The sequence below is a fragment of the Gopherus flavomarginatus genome, chromosome 14 (assembly GCF_025201925.1).
Source record: "Gopherus flavomarginatus isolate rGopFla2 chromosome 14, rGopFla2.mat.asm, whole genome shotgun sequence".
NCBI lineage: Eukaryota > Metazoa > Chordata > Testudines > Testudinidae > Gopherus > Gopherus flavomarginatus.
This window is the reverse complement of record NC_066630.1, coordinates 6,768,419-6,791,004: the sequence shown is the minus strand read 5'-3', so window position 1 is coordinate 6,791,004 and position 22,586 is coordinate 6,768,419. Positions and strand designations below refer to the sequence as shown.

At 50.0% G+C, this 22,586-nt stretch overlaps 1 protein-coding gene across 4 annotated transcripts in view; it reads right to left on the bottom strand.

The window, feature by feature from the left end:
• Positions 1-13,820, bottom strand: part of GSE1 (Gse1 coiled-coil protein) — a 349,718-nt gene extending 335,898 nt beyond the window's left edge. The window contains exon 1 of one of the 4 annotated variants that reach the window (XM_050923207.1): positions 12,465-13,820. In XM_050923207.1, the coding sequence (XP_050779164.1) occupies positions 12,465-13,805 (1,341 nt within the window). In that variant the 5' untranslated portion in view covers positions 13,806-13,820. The remainder of the gene's footprint in view (positions 1-12,464) is intronic. The other 3 variants (XM_050923205.1, XM_050923206.1, XM_050923208.1) reach the window with 3 other exon arrangements.
• Between the last annotated feature and the right edge of the window lie 8,766 nt (positions 13,821-22,586).

Sequence of the window (22,586 nt, the reverse complement as noted above, 5' to 3'; positions counted from 1 at the left end):
CCCAGACTGTTGGGAGTTTCATTTCCTTCCTTCGCCACACATGCCTCCTCCTGCACCCACAGAACATGCAGCCTTCTCCCCAGCAGATGGGATGGTTTCTTTCTCCTTTATAGATCCCTAATCAGACTCCGCACTGAAGAGTCATCCACTGGATCTCCCACTGTAGGGGAGAGCACAGCCCTACATCTGTATGCCCCCATCCCTCCCCAGGCCTTCGGCGTTCCACATCTGTACAGCCCTGTCCTCCAAAGGATCCCAGACTGCCCCACACAGCACATATGAAATGCAGCCACCTCTGGGATGGAACAGCACAGCAGGGGCCAGGATGTGAAATTCAGCCAGACACCAGGGCAACCAGCCCTGCTCTTGTAAGAAGTGACAGAGAACTTCAGTGTAAGGCCCAGAACAGACAGAAAGTTGCATGGGACACAGTTTATCTGCTGCAGGAGAAGGGAGGGCTGAGTCAGCCCTTCTGGGATACAGGGGGTCATTCATTAGCCTCTCTCTCTCGCTCTTTCACACAGACACACACTGCCCATGGGAGACAGCTGCCCTTGCTCCAGGGACAGATCCTGCTTTCTGTGCCATAATAAATCCCAGCTCAAGTCCCCAAGACGATGGTGGCACTTTCGCTCTGGTTTGGAATTAGGAAGGGTCGTCGCTGCCTGAGCAGAGACGTGGCCCAGGTGAAGGGGGGTGAATCACTCAACTACAAGCACCAGGCTTTCAAATCCCCACCACCATCCAGTGCTGCCAGCACCATCGGAGGGCAGCAGGGCAGATGTTCTTGCTTTCTTCAGACCTAAATGCCCACACTCGTCACTGCATTCTGGGCAAGGACACCAAATGCCGGAAAATAGCTGGGCATAAGGCAGGTGGTGGGGGAGAGTTGTACATCCAGTACCAAATGGCTCCACAGCATTCACACAGGCTGGCCAGCTCTTGAGAGCAAGCCATGACACCCGACTGCCACTGCGTCCTGGCCCAGCCAGCAGGCCCTGAACCCAAGGTGTGGGAGGGGGAAGCTACTTCCTTTTACCCTGGCGTGTGCACACAGCAGCAGCTCCCTTGGCTTGAAGTGGATTTCTCCTCTCTGGAGAGCCTAGGAAAGCCCACAGCAGCACCTTCTCTCATGCAGTGGCCCCCAGGTGACGCTTTTGGGGACTTCTCTGGGCTATGAAAGGAGAACACAAAATCCCTTCAAAAGTTTCTGCACTTTTCCAATAGTTGCGGTCTCTCCACTTCCCTCCAAACTCAGATCTACAGCTGGTGCCCTGCAGCTGGTGCCGTACAGCTTGGGCAGCAATCTACATGGGTGGAGGATGCTACCACTCCAGTTTGGTAGTGTTTGCACTGGCGTGAGCACACATAGCACGGGGCAACAGCAAATCGAGCCTCTCACTCTACTCCCAAACAGAGACAGAAACAGGGGAATCTAACCTGCTTTCAGATGGGCTCTAAGCAGATTAATCATGAGTATCAAGGAAAGTATAAGTGTGCTGCTGAAACATTCCCAGTTAGAGAGAAGGGCTGAACTGGGGTTCTTTTCACCCTACCTAGCTAAACAAAACCCATGGAAGTGCTACAGAGACGGGGAACCCCAGTTTGTAAGTCACACTGGCACAGCCCACCCACACCAAGAGTTTGTATTGGTGCGGCTACATAGTGGTGAGGATACCAAGTTTGGGCTTAGACACAGGACAAGAGAGAAAGGGGGGGTAGACAGCCAGGCACCGTGAACAGGCAACGCTCTATGCAAGAACTGATGCCTACAGTGCTTCGTTGAAGACGACAAAAATGACAAATGCAGATTCTCCTAGTCGGCACAGTTAAAGCCAGCCTCATGTTTGGCAGGACCCCCAAGCTGCCAGAGAAGAATGAAGGATTGCAAGTTGTGGGTCTCCTCACTCTGCTACTGCTGGAGGGGTGCAATTGAGCCAGCTGGCAAGTGACTGAATCAGCACCCGGCCTGGAGGGGATCAGGACTGCAAAGCAATGGGGACCCCTGATATTTTAACAGCTGTTAAAGCAACTAGCAGTGGCAGCAGGACAGAGCCAGTGAGAACAAACAAGTGCAAGGGCGAAGGGTCTTTTTTGCAGGGGGTGGGGAGATGGGTGCAGGGGCAGGGTTTGCTAGAGGAAGCTAAGGACAGAAGTCTTAGCCTGTGCTCCGTCTGAGGTCAGACCACTTAGCCCTGATTTGTCCCTGGCCCCCTGCTTACTCTGCACAACACCAACACCAGCTGGCTGGTCAGCAGGTGACACTGAAACAGCTGATCAGAAAGAGCTGAGAGCTGGAGGGATGGGATAGCCCAGAAGGGTGTACGTTTACAGTTCAGCTATGTACATACCAAACGCTGGATGCCCACGGACAAACACTCCGTGACCTCATCTGCAGGAAAAAGCAAGAGGCACATTTTCCTAGTGTTGTTTCTTTGTTTGCCCTCTGGCAACATGATCCAACAGGAGGCTGTGCCCCGAGACATGAAGTCATAATATGATTCTATTGCCATCTCGGAGTCTGACTCGAGATTGCAGCTAAATGTCAAACAAGTTCATTTTTAGTGGCTGCAGGGTTTGTCTCCCAGAACTGCTGAATACCTGATCTTCAAAGGGAAGCTCTATCCACAAAGTCACTTCTCACATATGGAAATCTAGCAAGCCCTATTAGCTTAAAAATCATGGGTCTGATTCTGATCTCACTTGCACTCTGATGTACCCCATTGATTTCAGCTGAATTCATCACAATTTACACTGCTGCAGAATCAGAGAGAGAAGAATCAAGCTCATTTTAAACAACACTGTCCTTAGTTGCACTAGTAGCATCACCCGAGATTACTGAAACTGGAAATTAAAACTAAAACCAAACCCAACGTCCTTTTCACCATGCCTCGTTTCATTTCCCCATTTCTGCCAATTCCAACAATGCAAATATCGACTAGCCCATTTATTGATACAATCCATTTCTCATAGATGCTGCACTGTTTGGGTTGCAAACTGAAGACATTTCCATTAATTAGTAGGGCTGGGTTTTTTAAATCTAAGTTTAGGATCCTAACCTCCAATACCTGACAGGACAATGTCCCATTAAATGGAACCCGTCATGCCCAGGCCAGTTTTCCTGTTCCTCACAGGAGAGGCTTCCAAACTCATGCACTAAGCAAGAGATTCCCATAGTCTCTCCTGGCAATGCACTCCGTTTTAGCCCGTGGGCTTGGCTAGTTAGTACGGTGGATTGGTTTCAGAGAAGCCCCTGTTCTTTTTGGTTGGTTGAAGGAGATCAGCTACACTGTAGTCAGAAGTATCAGATTCTTGCCATGTGTTTTGTTTGGCGTTTTTGTTTTTTAAAAGGGAAAGGCTGCAAACTCCAACATGACCCACAATGTTACAGAACACAGTTTTGACAGTGCCCGTGAAAAAGGTCTGTTTAGAAGACTGTAGGGGAAAGAACTGACACCTTCCTGGCAGCGTCGTGACCCCAAACACACCCCCATTCTGCTAGTATGAAAGAACCACTAAGTGTCCAAAGCACAGCAAATGCCCAAAGAAGCCCACTGGTGCAGAGTCATTAACACAAGTAGGGACTTGATTCATTTATAAAAACACACTTTAAAAGGGATGCTTGAAAACTTGTGTAAGTGCCCAATTCTCTAGAGACAGATTTTTCTTCATTTTCCATGATTCAAACCCTAACAATCCAGCACAAAGAGGGTCTGATTATGATCTCATTTACACCAGTTCAGCACCGTTGACTCCAATAGAGTGGCTCCTGATTTATGCAGCTAGAAATTCAGAACCCCCACTCAACCAGAACTGTTTTCTTTGTTAAATGCTACAGTGACACAGGAATATACTTCCAGACCAAGGCAATGGGCCACGAATCAGATTCAAAATACTCAGATTAACTGGACCAACAGGTTCATATCCAGGCTGAGATCTCTCAGCCTTTCATTCTCCTTGGGTAATGGAGTTCCATGCAGTTTAGTGTGCGGAACTCTTCCGAGTGGATACTCTGGGAACGATTCTGATGGCACGGGTACAGGGACAAGAAACACTGGAACAGGCACTGCAAGTGAGAGCTCCCAAAGGAAGAGGAGGCCACCAGGATGCAAATTTGGCAAACCACTGGGAAATGTTTGAAGATTATGAAAGACAAAAAGACAACAACATCACTTGCCATGCAACAGGACTCTATATGCAAGTTGCTGGCAGATGCTGCCAAAAAGGGAGAGTTTTGAACATTTGCAGACCCCCCCGTGTCTATATTTACAGTGAATATAAACATGTGACTTGTCTTTTTGTATTACAGTAGCACTTAGGCCTTGATATCAGTTGCAGCCTTACCATGCTAGGTGCTGTATATACACACTGCAAGAGACAGTCCCTGCCCTGAAGACCACAATCTAACAAGGAAATATTGTCATCCTCCTTTTACAGATGAGAAACCGAGGCACTGATATTAAGCGACTTGCCCAATGTCACACAGCTGGCAGCAGAACCCACGTTTTTCAGCCCCAGTCGTCTGCCACAAGAACACCTTGCTTTGACAAGAAGAAGAATTTTACATGCACTTGTTCCACACTGAAACGTTGACAAGTGCAAAAACTTGGATGGGTCTGAGCAAACTGCAGGGACGGAAACCAGGTAGATAAGCATCTACCTGGCCTGAACGTGCAAGTGCAGAACGTGTGAGAGCACACATCTGCATTGTCTCAACCACTTAGCTATGAAGACCCATGTGTGCAATTTTAGAGGCCTCTTTTAAAATAAAATAATAATAAAATAATAATAATAATAATAATAATAATAAAAATGGCTCAGAAAGTCAAGCCACGCTGTAGTCACACAGTTTCTCAGCCCACTCATCCTGGGCAGGTAAGCTATTCATTTTGTCATTCAGATCAAGTAGGACAGAGGCCAGGCAAGTAGACCGTGCTTAACCTCTTAAGTTTCTGTGACAGTTTTACAAAGCTGCAGTATAGAATGTATATGATGGGTGCAGGTATGTGCCAGTAAAGGGAGCAGACCTGCTTTGATGAGCTAGGAGATGTAGGGTAATTAACTCCATTGCCAAATGATCAAGACCAAAACTCACTATGTAATTATTTTCCCTTCTCCATCACTGATCCAGCAGCTTCCCCAATCAAACGCCAGATTCAGGCACAGGAACTGTTATCCAGATTGAAAGCAGAGATGATGATCCAATCCCAAACCCAGTTGGTTTCTGTTTAGCGAGATGCGCTTTGCTATATGTGGACATAGTGCAGTGTAACAAGTCAGTGCGTCATTCCCAGAGTCATAGAACACTTCACGGCAAATATAGCAAGCTGCAAACCAAGTGCTAGACAACAGGCTGCCTTCGTAAACTATTAAGAGCTGCTTAATGTAGATCCTTAAAAAGCAGGCAGCCCAATCTACCCACACAGACAAGGTACCTGAGTTGATCAGCATCACAAAGCTTAAAAACAAACGATTACTGGATTTGGAGAGCACACCTGAGACATCAAAGCTTCTGCCACACAAGATATCTGCTCCTTCCAGTAAAAAAAAAAAAAAAAAGAGAGAGAGGCTCCTTCTGTACCTTTAAGTATTTGCTTTTGATGCCTGCAGTATCTATAAATACTGAACTCCACGCAGTCAGTTTTTTAGAAAAGTCAAGTCACCTGCACGATTGTCTCATGTGGTGTGTAAGGAACAAGGAACAGAGCTACCCGTTACCCTTCTTTGGTCTTGTTCATAACCCCAACGTGCTGCTCAATACTTACAGAACCAGCACTGCCTCAACATAGCCCCTGTAAGCACAGCCTCTGAGAGCACAGACAGCCAAGTGGGAGGAATTACTAGGTAACGAGATTAAGATGTGGGAGTCAAAGGGAAATGAAGGAATGCTCTAAAACGCTAGTTTTTAAATCCTTCTTTCACTCTAGACCTAGATCCTATGGGGATTAGGACCTTAGTTTAGATTCTAGAATAGGCTGCAAGTCACAGACAGGGCCGGCTCTAGGTTTCTGCCACCCCAACCAAAAAATTTGCCACCCCAAGCTCAGGCTCAAATGACCCCTCTCACTCCCTGTTGTGTCTCTGCAGTTCTCAGAGTAGTTGGACCCACTTTTCCAAGCCGAGTACTGAAAATCATTTGTGCCTGCACACGTGGTAACTGTGTGTGCTAATGGACAGGCCTGAATCAAACATGCCACACATATGACAGTCACATGGATGTAAGTCTGGTGCACCAAGGCCCCCAGAGTTATGCACACAATCCAGCCAAATTGGGCCCTTTGTGCCCTTGTAATACAGAGCTATTAAGAGTGCTCTACACTTGGAATACTGCATGCAGAGATGGTACACCCAGGTATGGGTCTGCCACTACAGAAACAGCTGCACTGCAATTAACACTATTGCCTAAACCAGCATTCCTCCAGGCGGCAGCTAGTTGCTGCGCTGCGGCACTTCCTGCTGAAGTGAACATCACCAGTCTCTCCAGATGCCCTTTTTCAGTGGCCTGTTACCCTCCCTGACCTTCAGACCTCTCATCTGTACTGTACCACGATGCTTCTTCCTGCAGACACTTAAGCTTGTGAGCTGCCGTATATCACATCAGACAGCAGCAGAGCCTTTAGTCTAATGCCATACATTGTCCTTGCAAAGGAGGAACTGGGCAATTCTGCAAACAGCCCAACAGCATCAGCAAAGGAATGCAGGGATGCTTGAGCAGTGCCCTTGATTAACAAGGTCAGAGGCAGCCTAGGAGAGTTACAACATCCCAGCTGAAATGCTGGCCTGCAGCCCTTCCCGGCCCAGAAGACTGAACTTAAAGGGACGGGGTCAAGTGACTTAGGCCCAAAATTGGACCCAACTTGAATATGAACACCCTCCCCACCCCCCCAGCATTCATTTATTTGTGACGCTTTCAGCAGAGGGGAGATGAGCCACTCAGTAATCTGGAAGGAGAGGACCAAGGCAAATAGCACAGCAGGGTAGTCAGCAAATTTCAATGCAAGCCACAGATAAGTAGCAGGAGACAGAGGGTTGGGAAATGAGTGAGAGGCCAGACTCAGGTTACTGAGAGCAGGCTTTTTTGCGGTGTTGTAAGCCTGGCTAAAAACTCTGACTGCAGGGGCTAAACACCCAAGGACTTGGAGAGGCTCATTTTAAATTCACAATTCTCTTAGCAGTAAATCAGAAAAGAAAAAACAAAAACCCAGCCACTGCTCTCAATTGTGGATCCCACAGAAATAACGCATCTTTCTCCACCCCTGCAGAGGCAGGGACACAAAGACAACTCCCTGGAGTTGTCTTTATACAGTCAGCGATGCCAATGCGCACAGAAAGACAAGGGGTTACTTAGACCAAGGCTGATAACTGAAGAGCAGCTGTTAAACAGCAGCAGAGGACAAGCCAGAGTCATTTCAGTACTGAAGGCCTCTAAGAAGGTACCACAAGAAAAAATCTGCTAGAGAAATATCTGGCTGTGTCTTTTAAAATGGCAGTTTTGTATCATGACTCTCTGTCGTTACAAGGAGTTTAATGAATGGCAAGTGTACTCCTGTTGGATTTCTGCAACTGTTGCATGTGGAACCATAGTACTGTTGCCAGTTATTCCCGCTGGTATTCTGCAAGATTAGAACCTGTCACCCTTTTCATTCTCAGCACACAATTCTCAAGGCAAGAAGAGATTCTTCTTCTATATTGCTAGTCTGGCCTCATTCATTATGAGCTCGTTCCCCACCACTCGACAAAAGTGCACAGTGTGGAGGCTTCTTTCACAGCCACCATCACCAGTTCAGGAGCCACTCACAATTGAAGGCTCAGCTGGCAATAACTGCCCCAGGAAGGGTAGGAGACAGGCAGGTCAGCACAACAGCCAGCTACAGTAACATTTTGTTCTCTAATCCACACCAGCAGCACATACAGCAAGGACAGAGGAGTGATTTGACCAGAGAATAACACACAAAGGTCCTTGCTCACATCAGACAAAAAGTAGATCCCATTGCTCCTGCAGGATACAACACACCCAGGAACTCTGAGAAGAATTTCCCCTGCCCTCTCTTTTATATATAGGGGCATGCCAGAGGTGGAGCTGAAGGCTTTGTCCCACCCAGAACACACTGGAGCCCACCTAAGCCTGGTGAGAAAGTATGAGAGGTCAGTTGTTGAACAAGACTTGGTTCCCTCTTTCCATCACCTAGGGCTGTAGGAGACATCTGAGGCATAACACTTGCCTTCTCAGGCTGCTACAGGAGAAGGAGCTGGTGCTTTAAGTATCTTACTGGAGTTTGTTCAGCAAACTAGTGGGTGAATTTATGCAGGAAAGTCACTCTGGGGATAAACCCTAACTCTGAACCTTGCGTAGTTCTGGCTCTAACAACTCCCCCGCAACAACCGTGTTCCCCTACTCAGTGTTTAACCCCCACCCCCCAAACCTATGCACACTAAGGGGTTTGTGTGTGCTGGATGTGGAAAAAATAAATAGAGCCCAAAGGCAGAGCTACAGGGAATCGTGGGAAATACCTTATGGAACATATTGTCCAACCCCCTTTTTGCGGGGGAGGAGGAGGCTTTTCCCCACTGTATAGTCAAGTGCTTTGGTGTGTCTGGTTTTAAAGGAGGGAAGTTAGCAAAAACAGGCACCGAGGGCTTTGTGATGAAGGGTAAAGAGCCCTTACTGGGCTACTAGCCACAAGAACCCTTGAATGTGTGAGCGGCAGCTGAGAGGAAGAAGAGATTTCTCCCATTAGTTACATTAGCCAAATGTATCCAGTCCTGTTTTAAATAAACCTGAATCCCAGCCTTACCAAAAGCTAATACGAACATGGGGAGAGTCAAAAGGCAACAGTGACTAGTAGAGAGTTGCTGTCCCAAACTGCAATGAAGGAAAAGCCAGAGTATTAACAATCAAATGGGGCTGAAAATTGCAATGCCCCACATAAGCAAATCTATTCAAAGCATCTGTGTTGGGGGCTGTCCCAGGGTGCTCAGCGTAACAGCTAGTTACATCGCTCATTAGCAAGCCATGTAACAAGAGAGAGGAATTCAATAGCATCTGCTCTAAGCCTCGAACACCCTCCTTGCACAGACCTTCTAGGCTAATCCCATCTTCCCAACACACACATCTTTCTTTCACTTCCTCGCACAAAAGATTCTCCGAGCCATTTAGATATGGGACAGTGCTTCAGACAAGAGAGCCAAAGTGGATATTTTTTTCAGGGCCATTCTCTGAGCAGATGCTTTCCCCTTTGCCAAAACAAGCCTGCTGCCCTGTTCAGCTGAAACAGTGGAATTCCAGGAGAGGGAGGGAGGGAGGGAGGCGAAATCACAGGGGCTTTATGTTTTGTCCTGTGGCCCTACTGTGGGCTTTCACAGGGTGCCGAGGGTTTTCTTTGATTACTAAGATGATGAGCACAGCATAATCACCTGAGCGTTGGGTTAGTGCTCTGGTGGCAGGGAGCCATTAAAAGGCTTAAGAAATATGTAGCTTTTGGGTTGCAGATAACAAACGCTGCAGGAAACTCAGGAAACAGATGTGAGTGTCTAACACTGACATTCGAGTGATGACAGAAGCGCTCTGGAATAGTTCATATGTCAGTAAAACACCCCAGCAGCACCTGTTCCCAGTCCAAATGGCACTAATGTAAAGTACTCTTGGACCCGTGATATTACCCAGTGCAAGAAAATAAAGCCCAGTGGAGGGAAACAGGCACAGACAGCATTTAAAAGGGAAATGCACCCAGCTGCGGAAGAAACATCTCCTTCAAAGTGAGGGATGAAAAGGGGTTTGGTTGCTGTGGTTCACCCTGCACAGCCCAATCCTGCAACATACGCTCACACGAGTAATTCTGTTCAAGGCAGTGGGGTAGCTCACGTGACTACCGGGCACTCCAGAGGCCAAAGGTTGTAAGAACAGGCCTTTTGCAGCTACCTCTTTAATGGAGGGGCTTTAACTCTCACATCAACCAAAAAATGGGATATAGAAAGGAAGGCTCTACACTTATCTATATCTCCTTATGCTCTGCTGCGTTCTAGCAGCTGCACGAGTGTCTCCCACTACAATTACTGCCACAGGCCTGGGATTCAAGGGGAGCTTGTGAATGAACTCTCTGGAGACAGGAATATTCTCAGTTGAGTTACCTGCTTTGGGAGCCAACTCTGAGTTTCAGCGAAAATCAACAAGAGGTTTGCTATTGGATTCAACGGGACATGGGTTTGGACCTTTTATGTACAGCGTAATCTCAATTTCAATTGTGAAATCCTGAGTTACCACCTGCATTGAGTTAGTACCATTTGATCCGGGAGTCTCATGTTTCCCAGTCCCCATCATCGAACATACAGTGTGTCAGACATGAGCATAACTCACAAAGTGATTAACAAGGGTGGATTCTAGCCATGCTCTGCCAATCGGCATGTAACTCACAAAGAAATAATCTGCACTGAGGAATGACCTGCATTGAGATCAGGTCACTCTGGCTTGCACTGATGTAGGAAGGGAGCCAGGGAAAAACTGAAAAGAGTGACTTTCGGAGGATTCCTGTCTCTGGTGCCAATCAAACTCACATCTCCGTCCTGGAATTCTCAAAGCAAGCACTGTGCTCTGAACCTCTGACTCGTTCAGCTGTCACCCAGCGAGCCCAAAGGGAAAGACTTGTGAATTTGGCAGCTTGACAACTTAAGGAGCAGCATCCCTTTGCTTCGAAGCCAGTGAGATTCCACTTTGAACACAGCACCCATGCTGCAAATGAGCCCTTCTGAAAACTGTACTTCAACCAGCCACAGGAGAGAAGAAAAAAGAAGTCCCGAGTTGGAGAGATTGTGGTGCATTTCTAAAGAAAATGTCAATGCTTCGAGAACAAATGCCGGCTATGAACAAAATCTGAAGATTTTCAGAACTGATTAGTCCTTTTGGATGTCTTCATTTTTGGGGCACCAATTTGAGACGCTTTAAAGGGTCTTGATTTTCAGACAGTGCTGAGCACCCACCCTCTGAAACCAGGTCCCTTTAAAGTCACGCATCTCTAGTTGGGTCCCCCAAAAATCTTTCCCTTTTGACAAATTTTGAGCAAAGGTATTAATGAAATTCCCCTTCCTGAGTGAGGAGGACAGTTTATGAAACATAGCATGGGTCTTCCGTTGTATGAGTGAACTTTCTGGGGTTCTCCTTCAGCAACAACACATGGCACCCCCATACTACCTCCCCCCAGAGGATCTCAAAGCACTTTCTGTAATAGCTAAGCCTCACAGCACACCTGTGAAGTAATTATAAGGACTCAATTATCCTCATTTCACAGAGGCATTAACAAAGGCAACCAAAGCCAAATAGAGACTCCCAGTCCTGCTTTTAAACTACAACACGTGTGTGCACACAGCATTTATTTTGTAATGAGTACTATGGAAAATTCAAACAGGATCCCATTCCTGCTGACAGAAAAGTAACCTCCAGGCAGACAAATGGCCAGTTTCCAAAGCAACTTGCCCTTGCTGCACCTAGACGCTGAGTGCCTGCATCTTAGTAGATGTCGCTGTTCTGGGTGCAGGCTGCTCAAAAAGCAACCCCTGGATGATCAAGGTTTAAATGACTATTATTTTCAATCTGGCGCTCTTATTCGATGGGAACCACTGGGAGTCTATTAGGAGCTGCTGCCACGCTAAAAGGGGGATGGAACCACTGATGAGAATGAAATAGGTTTCCCTAATCTTAGAAGCATGAAGGCAGGCGCCCTTTATAAAGGATAATCCCACCAGCTTCCCCTGCTCCTGCACAGCTGACGGGCAAAGAATAAAGGCTCATTCTCAGAGGGGAAAAGCAAACCAGGTTGGGAATGTCGCCCTGTCCTCTCCTCCTCCCCGCACCCAAAAAAGAGAGTCTGGACATCAGTTTCCCATCTGTTGGAAGGACTTGAGTTCCTCTCACGAGACACTGCTTTGATTGGGATTCTTAAAAAAACAAAGTTAGCTGGATAACTTTCCTCTGAGTCGGAGGCTCCTCTCTCTGGTAGCTGGCAGAATTTCCCATGGGGCTTGTCTGCTGTGAACAGGCCTGTTCCTTTAAAGCTCTGCTGGCTGGAGTAAAGGGAGCCAGACATGTCTCTGACCGGCCAGAGAGTGGCAGCTGTGACATTCACCATTGAGAAGGGTACAAGACCAGGATTTCCCCACTTTGGCAGACTCAAGTCCAAGCCAACCCCACCTCCACAGACTGGGCCCTTTGCTTTCTTAACAAGCCAGCTCTTGGCTGGCTGTAGCTCTTCTGGAGCGACCCCATTTTTTAGCTAGGAGGCCAGCGACCCCAAATCCCAAATCAGTTTGCCAAAAAGCACCCTGCTTAGCGTTTACCTCCTGAATCAGACACAACAGAAGAAACTTGGTCAATGACCCCACTGTAAAACCAGTTCCACTGAAACCAAAGCATCCAGCTTCCCCTGCCTCACCAAGGGAAATCAATGGAGGAAGGCGTGAACATTGTACCTTACCTTTGGGAGACTGGCTGGGGGTGTCACAGCCAGAAAGTCTGGAGGTGTCATGCCTTTGCCAGCAAGGACCACTGCCCCACATTCTGCACATGCTCCAATGGTCAGTTGTTTACCATCATCCACCAGTAGGCTGTTGGCCATGCGGAGAGTGTACAGAAACACAGGGAGCCGGGCAACCTGCACTGCTTTTAATCCAAGGCATCGCTTCTTCTCCTGCCGACAGAAGAAGCACACGAAGGTCTCCACTTTGTACTGCCTGGACCAGGCGCTGCTGGGATGGTGGGAATTCCTGCTTTCGTGCTGCAGCCATTGGCCTAGGAGGTCATGGTAGCAGAGCACACAGGTAGCCACCAGCCCAGTGGCGTCTGCAGGCCTGGCCCTGGGGGCTGGGGGGTAGACGGTGAGGAAGGGGAAGAAAGGCTCCTTCTCCCCAAAGCGCCCTGGCGGGTTGATGTTGAGCTGGAACTCTTTGCCCGCTCCCAGCTCAGCTCCGCAGATGTAACAGACAGAGGCAGGGCCTGCCGTGGCCGAGGGGTGCATGGCAGTGCTGCCGGGATCCCCGGTGGAGAAGACCTGGTGATACCTCCCCAGGAAGCTCTGCACCGAGGTGATGAGCTCCTCGTTGCGGCACGCCCGGTACATGGCCCACAGGTCCTGCAGCACCCCATAGCACTTCCTGCAGCTGTGCACCTCCCCGTGCTTGTTGAGCCCCTTGGAGCTTGGAGGGCACGGCAGGTGGCTGAGGAAGGGGAAGTGCATGGTGTTTTTAGCATTGCCATTGGTGATCTTAGCAGAGACCGGCCTGGCCTCCTTGCTACAATCCTCCCCACAGAGGTAGCAGGCTTCCTGCAGCAGGGCAGGGGCACCCTCCTCTTTCTGGGCCCTCCTCCCTTTGGGGGGCATGCCCATTGCACTGGCATCCAGCGGCACCACGTAGAGCCTCTGCAGGACCGGCACACTGGCCACCTCGAAGCTCTGCCACTGCTGCATGAGGGAAGTGAAGCAGCAGGAGCAGACCAGGGTGCTGCCCATGGGGCTGATGGGCAGGGCCCCCAGGGGTGGACTGTGCAGCCACAGGAAAGGGAAGAAGGGGGCCTTGGAGGTCTTTTCCTGTTTCTGCACGTGGATCTGGTGCTGGCCCCCAGGGGACAAGGGGCTGCCGCAGATGTAGCAGACGCTGCCCGGCAGGGGTGCTGCTGCCCAGGGCGGCCTGGGCACTGCCAGGGCGTAGGCGTTCTCCGGCTTGCTGGGGGCTTGGCAGGGCCCCTGCCTCTCCTCGTCGCTGGTGATGTTGATCTCGCTCTCCTCTGAGGAGCCGTAGGCCGGGACCCGCTTGCCCATCAAGTGGCCATCCCCCGGGGCAGACTCAGGTGCCCGGCCGGAGGCCGCCGCTTTGAAGGCATCGGGCAGGGCTGCTGCGCCCTGGCCCCCTCTCCAGCTGCTCCGGACGCTGCCGGGGGCATCGGCCGGCCAGTGGCGCCGCCGTCGCCTCCTCCTCCCCCCAGCCAGCCCGTTGTCCTGCGGCACAGGTGCCTCGTCCGGGGCTGGGGGCGCCTGGCCGTGCCATTCGCGGGGGCGGCTGCCCATAGGCGCGCCTGGCACCGGCCGCTCGGCTGCCCCGTTGGCTGCGCCCTGCTGGCGCAGCAGCTGCAGCCCCGCGGCTTGGCTCGGCGGCTCTGGGGCCGGACGGCAGCCGGGGCTCCTGGCGCTCCTGTCCCGGCCGGGGGCGTGGAGCTGCAGCTCGGGCTCGGAGAGCTGGTCGGTGTCCGAGAGGGAGGACAGGTCGGAGTCTCCGCCGCTTGCGCCGGGGTCCTCCTCCTCCTCCTCCTCCTCGGGGGGCTGGCTGCTGCTGCTGCCCCCCAGGCTGAGCCTCCGCTGCTCGTCCAGGGCGTAGGAGAGGTTCCACTCCTGGGGGCCCCTGCGGAGCCCGGCGCCCCCCGCCGCCTCGCACTGGTAGGGGCGTTTGAGCCAGTACATGCGCTTCTCCACCGGGGTCCGGCTGCGCTCGAACGCGTCCCACTGCTCGCCCAGGAAGCAGCGGCAGACGGCGCACACCAGCGCGCAGCCCTCCGGGGTCACCTCCTGGGCCCCCGGGGCCGGCTCCTGGTGCTGCAGGAAGGGGAAGAAAGGCTGGTTCTCCCGGGGCTGCTTCACCTGCAGTTTCAGCTCCTTGCCGCGCCCGATCCCCCCGCCGCAGATGAAGCAGCAAAGCGCCGAGGGGGGATCGGCGCTGGAGCTGCCGGAGGCGATCGCGGCCATCAGCCGCTGCTTGCGGGAGATCGGCGCCTCCTTCTCCAGCGCTGGGTGGTCGCTCATTTTGCACCTGGGGCGCCTCGGCGGCGGCTGGGCTCGCGGCTGCCTGCTCCCCGGGGCTGCGCTCTCATCCTGCTGCACAGCCGCGTTCACGGACGGGCCATGCTCCCACCCGCAGGCAGCAGCGGAGAGACCGACGAGCTGTGCAAAAGTTGGTCCAAGTTTGGGTGCGATCAGCGCCCCATGGCAGGGGCTAGGGGGCGGGGGAGGGTCGCTGCGGAGCGGAGCCCGGGAAGGCGCCGCTGGACCGGCTGGGGCCGCCTGGCAGCTGGGAGCTAAGAGCTAACTTTGTCCGTACGTGTCTCGTGCAAAGTTGGGGTGCGAACTCGGCAGCGCCATCTCCGCAGGGCGGTGGGTCACTTCGCTCCCACCCCCAGCAGCTGCTGCTGCCCCAGCCAGACACCCGCCCCACGGCTCGGGGCTGCAGCTCCCCCCTCTCACGCGCTCCCGGCCATCCCCCGGAGGGAGGAAAGCCACCCGGTAACCCGGCTCTGCCTGCCGGGCCGCCCACTGAGCGCACAGCCCCGTATGCGCCTGCCAGAGCCTTGGCCACTGATTGGAGTTGGAAGGAATCTCGCTGCTGCAGGCGGAGGAAGCCGGCGAAACCACACACCTCTGTGCACTGGCTCGCCCGGAGCCCCGGCTCGGAGATTCTCCAGCGCCAGGCTGCCTTGGGCCGGGGCCGGGGCCGGGGCCGGGGCCGCGGGAGGAAGAGGAGTTGCAAAAGTGGGTAGATTTTGCTCTGGCAGTTTTGCACATTTACCCACGTGTGGTTGGGGGCTGGGAAGAAGTTTCCAGGATGGCTGCGGAGTGGGAGGCCCATTGCCCTATTAATTGCCCCTGTCAGAGAATCGAGCTCTTAACCACCACCCCCCCACAATTATCTACTGCTAATTCTATGGCCAACCTCTTGTCTCCGGCCCCTTTGAGACCGTTGTGCCGATTCCCCCCGAGCGAGGCGCTTCCCAGCTCAAGCAGAGCTTTGATCCAGAGCAGCCAGGGGGCAGCCCCAGACACACAGGGCACAGCAGCCTTCACACACAAGGCGTAGCAGCAGGGGACAGCCCTGACCCCTTTGTATGAGCTCTTTCCTCTGGGCCCAGCAGGGCGCCAGTGGGTGCTGTGATACCCAGCACCACCCTGAAGCCTCACACTGACTTCCTGGGGGCATGATGGGTCCCAAGGCACTTTACATAAGAGAATAATCCCACCAACCTTTTATACAGGACTTTACATCAAGAATAACCCTATGTCCTGACCCCATACTAGCTCTGGTCATTAGCCCCACTACTTAATATGCACCTACAGTTGCAATCAGAGACAGCATTTCCTTTCCCTATTAGTCCTAACATGCTGTGTAGTGTTCCTGTGCACTGTTAAACAACGGATGTGATCCAAGCCAGAGCTAGCTGCATTGCAGTGATGCCTGAATTAAGCCTTGAATAACCTGACCTACCTGAGGGGGCATTATGAGGTATAATGCTTGTAAAGCAATTTGGTGTCCTGCACTAATAGGCACTGCAGAAATGCGACGTGTTATAACATTCAGAAACAACTAACACTGGCTTTAGTCAACCACCCACGCAAGCAGCACAGGTTTGCAACTAAAAATGTTCTGGAAACCTTCAGGATGCTTCAGCATTGTCACTGAAGATGCATGTGCATGCGTTGGGGGAGCAAGGGTAGTTCCAAGTGGTACTACTTCAGGTGTTTAAATGTCCTACCATGTGTAAAGGCTACAAAGTGATGTGCGCTCTGCACTTCCATGGATGCCACTGGTGCTGCTCATCACCTAGCAGAGACTCCTTGGAAGAATCCGGTGCTCAGGACCTCTCAAGATCAGGCCCAAGGTATGTAAGTTGCCGTCAATAGGTAGCACCCACCAGACACAGTGCAAGGAAGAATCCAGGGGCCTGTGACGAGCACCGTATAAAGGCCTGGATGGATAGACTAGACAGGCCTAGTTTTGCGAAGAACAATTGAGCACAGAACAGCTATAGGTGCTCGGGATATGTATAGATTATGGCCCCAGTACCTATAGATTCTCAGCACATCCTTGTTCTGATGAGAGAAAGGGGGCTAGGAAGCAGCTTTGAAAGACAGTCTAACAACTAGTCTCCCAAAGCCCATTCCTTAGGAACATTTGATAATTTAAAAAAAATTGCCTTCTTTTTTCTTTTTTTTAGTGGAGATTTTTGCATGAAAACAGGAACGTTCTTCCTTCTCAGTCTATCTGCTCTTGCTGCTTGTTCCTTACTCAGGTGCAAGTTTCAAACTTCTGTGTGCTGGCTGATCTACCAAAGAGAAGGGCAAACTTGGTTATTCCAGGTCCAGCATTTGGGCATGAATATCGACTAACTGCACACGCAGACAACACCTGTGCCTGCAATATCATGATCTGCCCATGCAGGGTTGTGGGCTTGACTTCCGTGCATTACAGCTCTACGACAGGGCTCTAGTAGATCAGGTCTTGATGTCATCCTCTTCCTCTACCGCAAGTGGCCGTGAGATCAAACAGATTGTATGACATCAGCTGGAGATTAAACAGGAGGGGGCAGAAGGACCCCTAAGGGATGAAGATCCTGTTTCTATGCAGAGGGCCCTAGCAATAAAGGATGAGGGGAACCCAGTAGAAGAACATGATCCATAAGGAGAACTGTCTCTAAAGGGATTTTTTCCACAGAGTTTTCCAGGAGGCACCAGCAGCTCATTGCATTTTATTTATGTATAGGCCTGATGTTGCAGTGGTTCTACGCTCAGATTGTCCACTGAAACCAATGTGCATGTGGCAGTGCACCTGGCTTATATGCAGTTTAAATGTATAGGTAACAACTATTTAAGAGTCTCTAATACATCCACTTTTCTACATGCAGTGATGTGCTAGTGGCATTGTTCGAGTTATTCCATTCCTGTTGATCCACCCCAGGCTGGTAGATAGCTTGATTTTTCTCCTCTCAATGCTGTTGCATTTGTCAGAAGGAGGGGAGTTTGAGGAGAAGGGAACCAAAAAATTCAGCCTGGCATTTCCCTGTGACTCATGGATTAAAACAAACAACAACAAGAAGAGTGTAAGCTGCTGAAGTCTGCACCAGTTCCAAGCAGGTACTGCGGAGAACTCCCTCACTCTGTTAATTCACTTGGGTGGTTTCATAAACTAGTACCTTTCACTCCTGACAAATCCCAGAGAGGAGCTCTCCCCTCCACTCTCCCCTCCGCTGCCGTGAACCCCATCATTACACCTTAGGAGAGAACGGATGAGGAAGGCAATGCAGTATCAAAGGCATGCTCATTAGCACATTCCCACTGAGACAAAAATCAGAGGAGAAGGGCTCGTCGTTAACTGTTGGGAAGAAAATAATGAATTTAAATGTATTTAATGCTATTTCCCAGTGGAGGGATCTATTACGCTGTGGAATGGTCTCAGTAAAGAGGCAGAAAGCCCGTTGCTTGAGTCATCAAAGTAATAACTAATATTCATAGGGAGGTTTTCACTCACAGATATCAAAGCGCTTTATGAGGGAAAAAAGTGTCATTATCCCCATTTTACAGATGGGGAAATCAGCACAGAGGGAAAGTAACATGCCCGTTGCAGGGCTGGGGATAGAAGGCAGGTGTTCTGGGCCCCAGTCCAGCCCCCTAGTCACTGGGCCACACTATCCCAAAGCACTGAGTGAAGGGAACAATCCCACCTTGTAGAAGAACAGGCGAGGAAAAGTGATACTTTCTCTAACTTCAATGATGATGTATAAGTTGTAACCTATTATTTGCACCACAGTAGTGCCATGCTCTGTACAGACTTCCAGAATGACACACTCCCTGCCTCCGAAAACTTACAGTCTAAAAAGTAACAGCAACATTGATCTCACATTGTTGCAGTGCTGAAGTCAGCACTGGGGAGTGAGGCAAAGACATTCAAGCACTGTCTGGCCTCCTCTGTGCTGAGATTTTCCTGAAAATCCCACAAAAGTGCAGGTGCCATTGCAGACCAGCTGCGGGTGTTTTACCATGCTGCCTTCTAGGTCTGCCCCAGGGTTAGATGGCAGGGTGATAACTGGCAGGTAGTCTACGTTAGCCCCCTTTGAACTGCCTAGGTGGGATATTTTCAGACCAATCTCGGGGAACTGGGCACATATGCAGTAGGGGTGTTAAACAGGTGACTGACTTGTTACTTCTAGAGTAGTTTACAGCTTTATTTGGTTTCTAGACTTTGTGCATCCTCATCACATATCCCAGCCCTTGGAACAACAGGGCCCCAGTCCCTGACTAGGGCTGCAGGAACTACCACAATATAATTTTGTTTCTATTTTTCACCATTTCACTTAGCTACCTTTCCTACAAGAGTGATATGTGAATTAACTAGTTAATATATGGAAAGGTCTTTGAAAACATAAAGCACTATGGAAGTGCTCAGTATTGCTACTAGTCTAAAAATCCAAAGCCATTCAGGACTGCATAGTTGTTGCCGTGTCACATGCAGTACTAAGAACTTCACAGCAACAGCAGGGATAGAATTCAGATCCTTGTGCTCTAAAAGCACACTTCAGCTAAAGGAGAATCTTCACGAGCTCTCAGCAGTATGGAAACTATGACACCCACATGGGCAGGTGTGATTCCCACTCCTAGAGGGCAGCAGTGCTCAGTCACTACCCAGCTCCTTGTGTTATTATGGCCAGTTGCAAACATCGGAAAAGCTTCCATCAACTTGGTTATTCAGTTCATTTTTCCCTTCATGAATAAAAGTATTTTCTGTATGGGACAAAATCTTTCCACCCCTTCTGTTAATACCAAGTGAGATCCTTATATTTTGGAGCACTGTACAAATATGGATTCCTTCTCAGAGGGAGGCAAGGAGAGTTGGGTGAGTAATTGATTTTTTCAGTTCAGTGGCTGAACAGAAAAATTCAGGAAAAAAAATATTTCCATTTGACCCAAAATGACAATTTTTCAGTTTTTCCTCACCAAAATAATAATAATAAAAAAACAAAATTAAATGTTTCATCTTGTTTTTGGTTGCTCCCCCTTGCTCCCCCTGTTGTTGATTTTATGTCACACCTAAAGTCAAAATGTTTCATTTAGAAAATGTCAAAACCAAATGTTTCAACCCTTTGGGCCCCCTGCCGAAACTATTTTCCAAATTCGACCTGAATTCACAGATCGTTTTAGAAAACCTGAAACCACATTTTTCAGTAAATAAATCATCAGCCTGAAAAAAAAATGCGCACAAGATCTAGAAGCAAGTCCTGTTTTACAGATTGAGAGCCTGAGGCACAGAGAAATGACATGATGTGCCAAGGCAACAGAGAAAGACCATGGCCCAGACCCCCAATACCTGGCTCCTGGTCCTGTACTCTGGCTCCTTGCCAACGCTGTTTGTAGTCCTTTGTTTTCAAGGGGAAATGTGAATCTCCAATTCCTGGCACATGCACTGCATCACCGCACAGGCACACAGCAGGCATCAGAGGCCGCTTCCGGGGCCCTGGATGCAGCTGGGCAGAGCAGCTCATTTATCACTCTGCATGGCCTTATTCCTGTGGCTGCTGTTTGCAAAACGCAAGCTGAGCGGGGGAGAGAGAGGATTTCTCAGTCAGCTTCAGAAAGGGCTGAAAACATCTGTCCTGGCCGCCAGCTCCTCCTCAGGGGAGAGCCATGGCTCCAGCAGGCTCTAAACAGGATTCTCCGCAGCAATTCCATTCAGTCTGGTGGGCAAAAGCAGTCCTTTTGATCGTTTTAAAGTGAATTTAGAGCTGGTGAAAGGGGACTGAAGACACTAGTAGCTGAAACCCACTAGCCACAGGATGGACATAGCTAGCACAAGTCCCTACACAACACATGGTCCTCCGCCCTGACATACAGGGATCTCTGCACTGGTAGCAAGATAACCTAGTCTCAGTAGCCAGTCTCTCTTGTGATGGACAAGGATGGCATCGGTAATGGGGGTGACTGATGTGACAGCCCTTAGGAGTGAGGCTTCCTACAGCATCTAGCACAATGGGGTCGTGGTCGATGACTAGGGCTCCTATGCGCTGTGATAAATAATCATCATAATTCTGTGTAGGCCACCAAACCGCTACCAGACTAGAGTGGCCATCAGATATGACTGCATCCAAGCCAGTGCTTGGTGATCCATATGCTCAGTACCAATCCCCTGAGCCATTCAGTACCCACAGTGACATGGTTTCTGGTTACAAGCATGGCAGGCTAAACACTCCCCTCATTTTGGGTGGCAGCATCCCTCTTCCCCTTCCCCCCAATCAACTTCAGTGCTGTCTCTGAGATAGAACGGAGGAGAATTTTGCGGCAGAACTTAGGGCCCAGCCCTGCTCTCTCTGAAACCTCTGGCCAAGCTCCCATTGATTTTAAAGGAAGCAGTATCAGGCCCTTAATTTGAAATTATTATTTGTACTGCGGTAACATCCAGCAGCCTGAGTCATGGCCCAGAACCCCATTCTGTTAGCTTCTGTACAGACACAAAACAACAGGACAGTCTCTAAACTCAGCATGCAGTGAGCATTTGGAATATACATGCACTGAAATACACATACACATTTTTAAAGCTAACCCCAGCCTCACGGAACTGACAGCGCATAGGACTGGATCCATAGCTGGTGAGAAATCTCTGCAGCTGAAGCCCCTGGAGCTAAATCAGTTTACACCAGCCGGGAACGTGGCCCTACCATCACCATTGTTGTTGGATCAGACTGCTTCCTGTTACATCCCAATTTCTGTGTGTGTTCACACTGGAAGCTCTTTGGGGCAGGGATCTCGCTTTCCTGTCTCGGGGATGGCACCTAACACACTGTTGGAGCTGTATGCGAATGATACCACATTACCAACGAGCACTCCCCAAGTCAGCTGGCCTGATTTATGGTAGCAGAGGCTTTTAGCACCATTGTGGCATCTCCTGCCTATGCTCTGTTCCTAGTATGCTGAGGTTAATATGGAAATTACTAACTGCTTATTCTTTCCAGCTGTTCCGTGAGTCAGAGTGTGCATTAAAGCTTATTTCAAACACCACACTACTCTGGAGTCAGCGTGGCCATTCCCCAAACCACCCCCTCTCTGTAATCCTGCTCTTGGTATGTTGTTTGAAAACGGAATATTTCTCTAACTAGTCAATTCAAAAGTATGTATAATTTAAGACACAAGCCCAAGGCAGCGCTGTGCTGTGAGATGCAATGCCTTTTTGATGGAATCTGTATGGGGGGAGCGAAATGGGTTCTCTTGTGCTCCTGAGGTTTGATTATTGGTATTTGTTTGGGGTGATTATTCTGCTGCTTCTTGGACATTTTGTCAATGGAAGCACAGTCTTGCAGAGGGTTAGAAAGATTTTTGGATGTGAATCTTAAAACTAAACTCCCTGTTCATAAAGTGCCACTGAACGGTGCAGGGCTGACAGCCACACCCCAGGGAGAGTCAAAGCTGCTTCCTGCTGTCCTGCCTTTGCATCTCCATGCCAGAGCTGCAGAAACCACTTCTGGGAAGGAGAAGGGACTTCAGCCTCCATGGGTCATCCCATTCTTTGCCTTTCAGCTGAACATATTTGACCACTCACTACGGTGCCCTTCAGTGCCAGCTGCACCTATCCACTAGCAACTGGAGAGAGAGCCACCCACTCCTTTTACACAGACTCCACAGTAACCATTAGAAGGTAGCTTTCAAGGTGAAATCTTGGCCTCACCACCAAAGTCAATGGCAAAACTCCCTGTCATCCTCACTGACCACCCATCAAGGGGTAGAAAGGATGGTCTAGTGGACAGGGACTGGGACTCAGGCTGCCTGGATTCAACTCTCAGCTCAGACACAGACTTC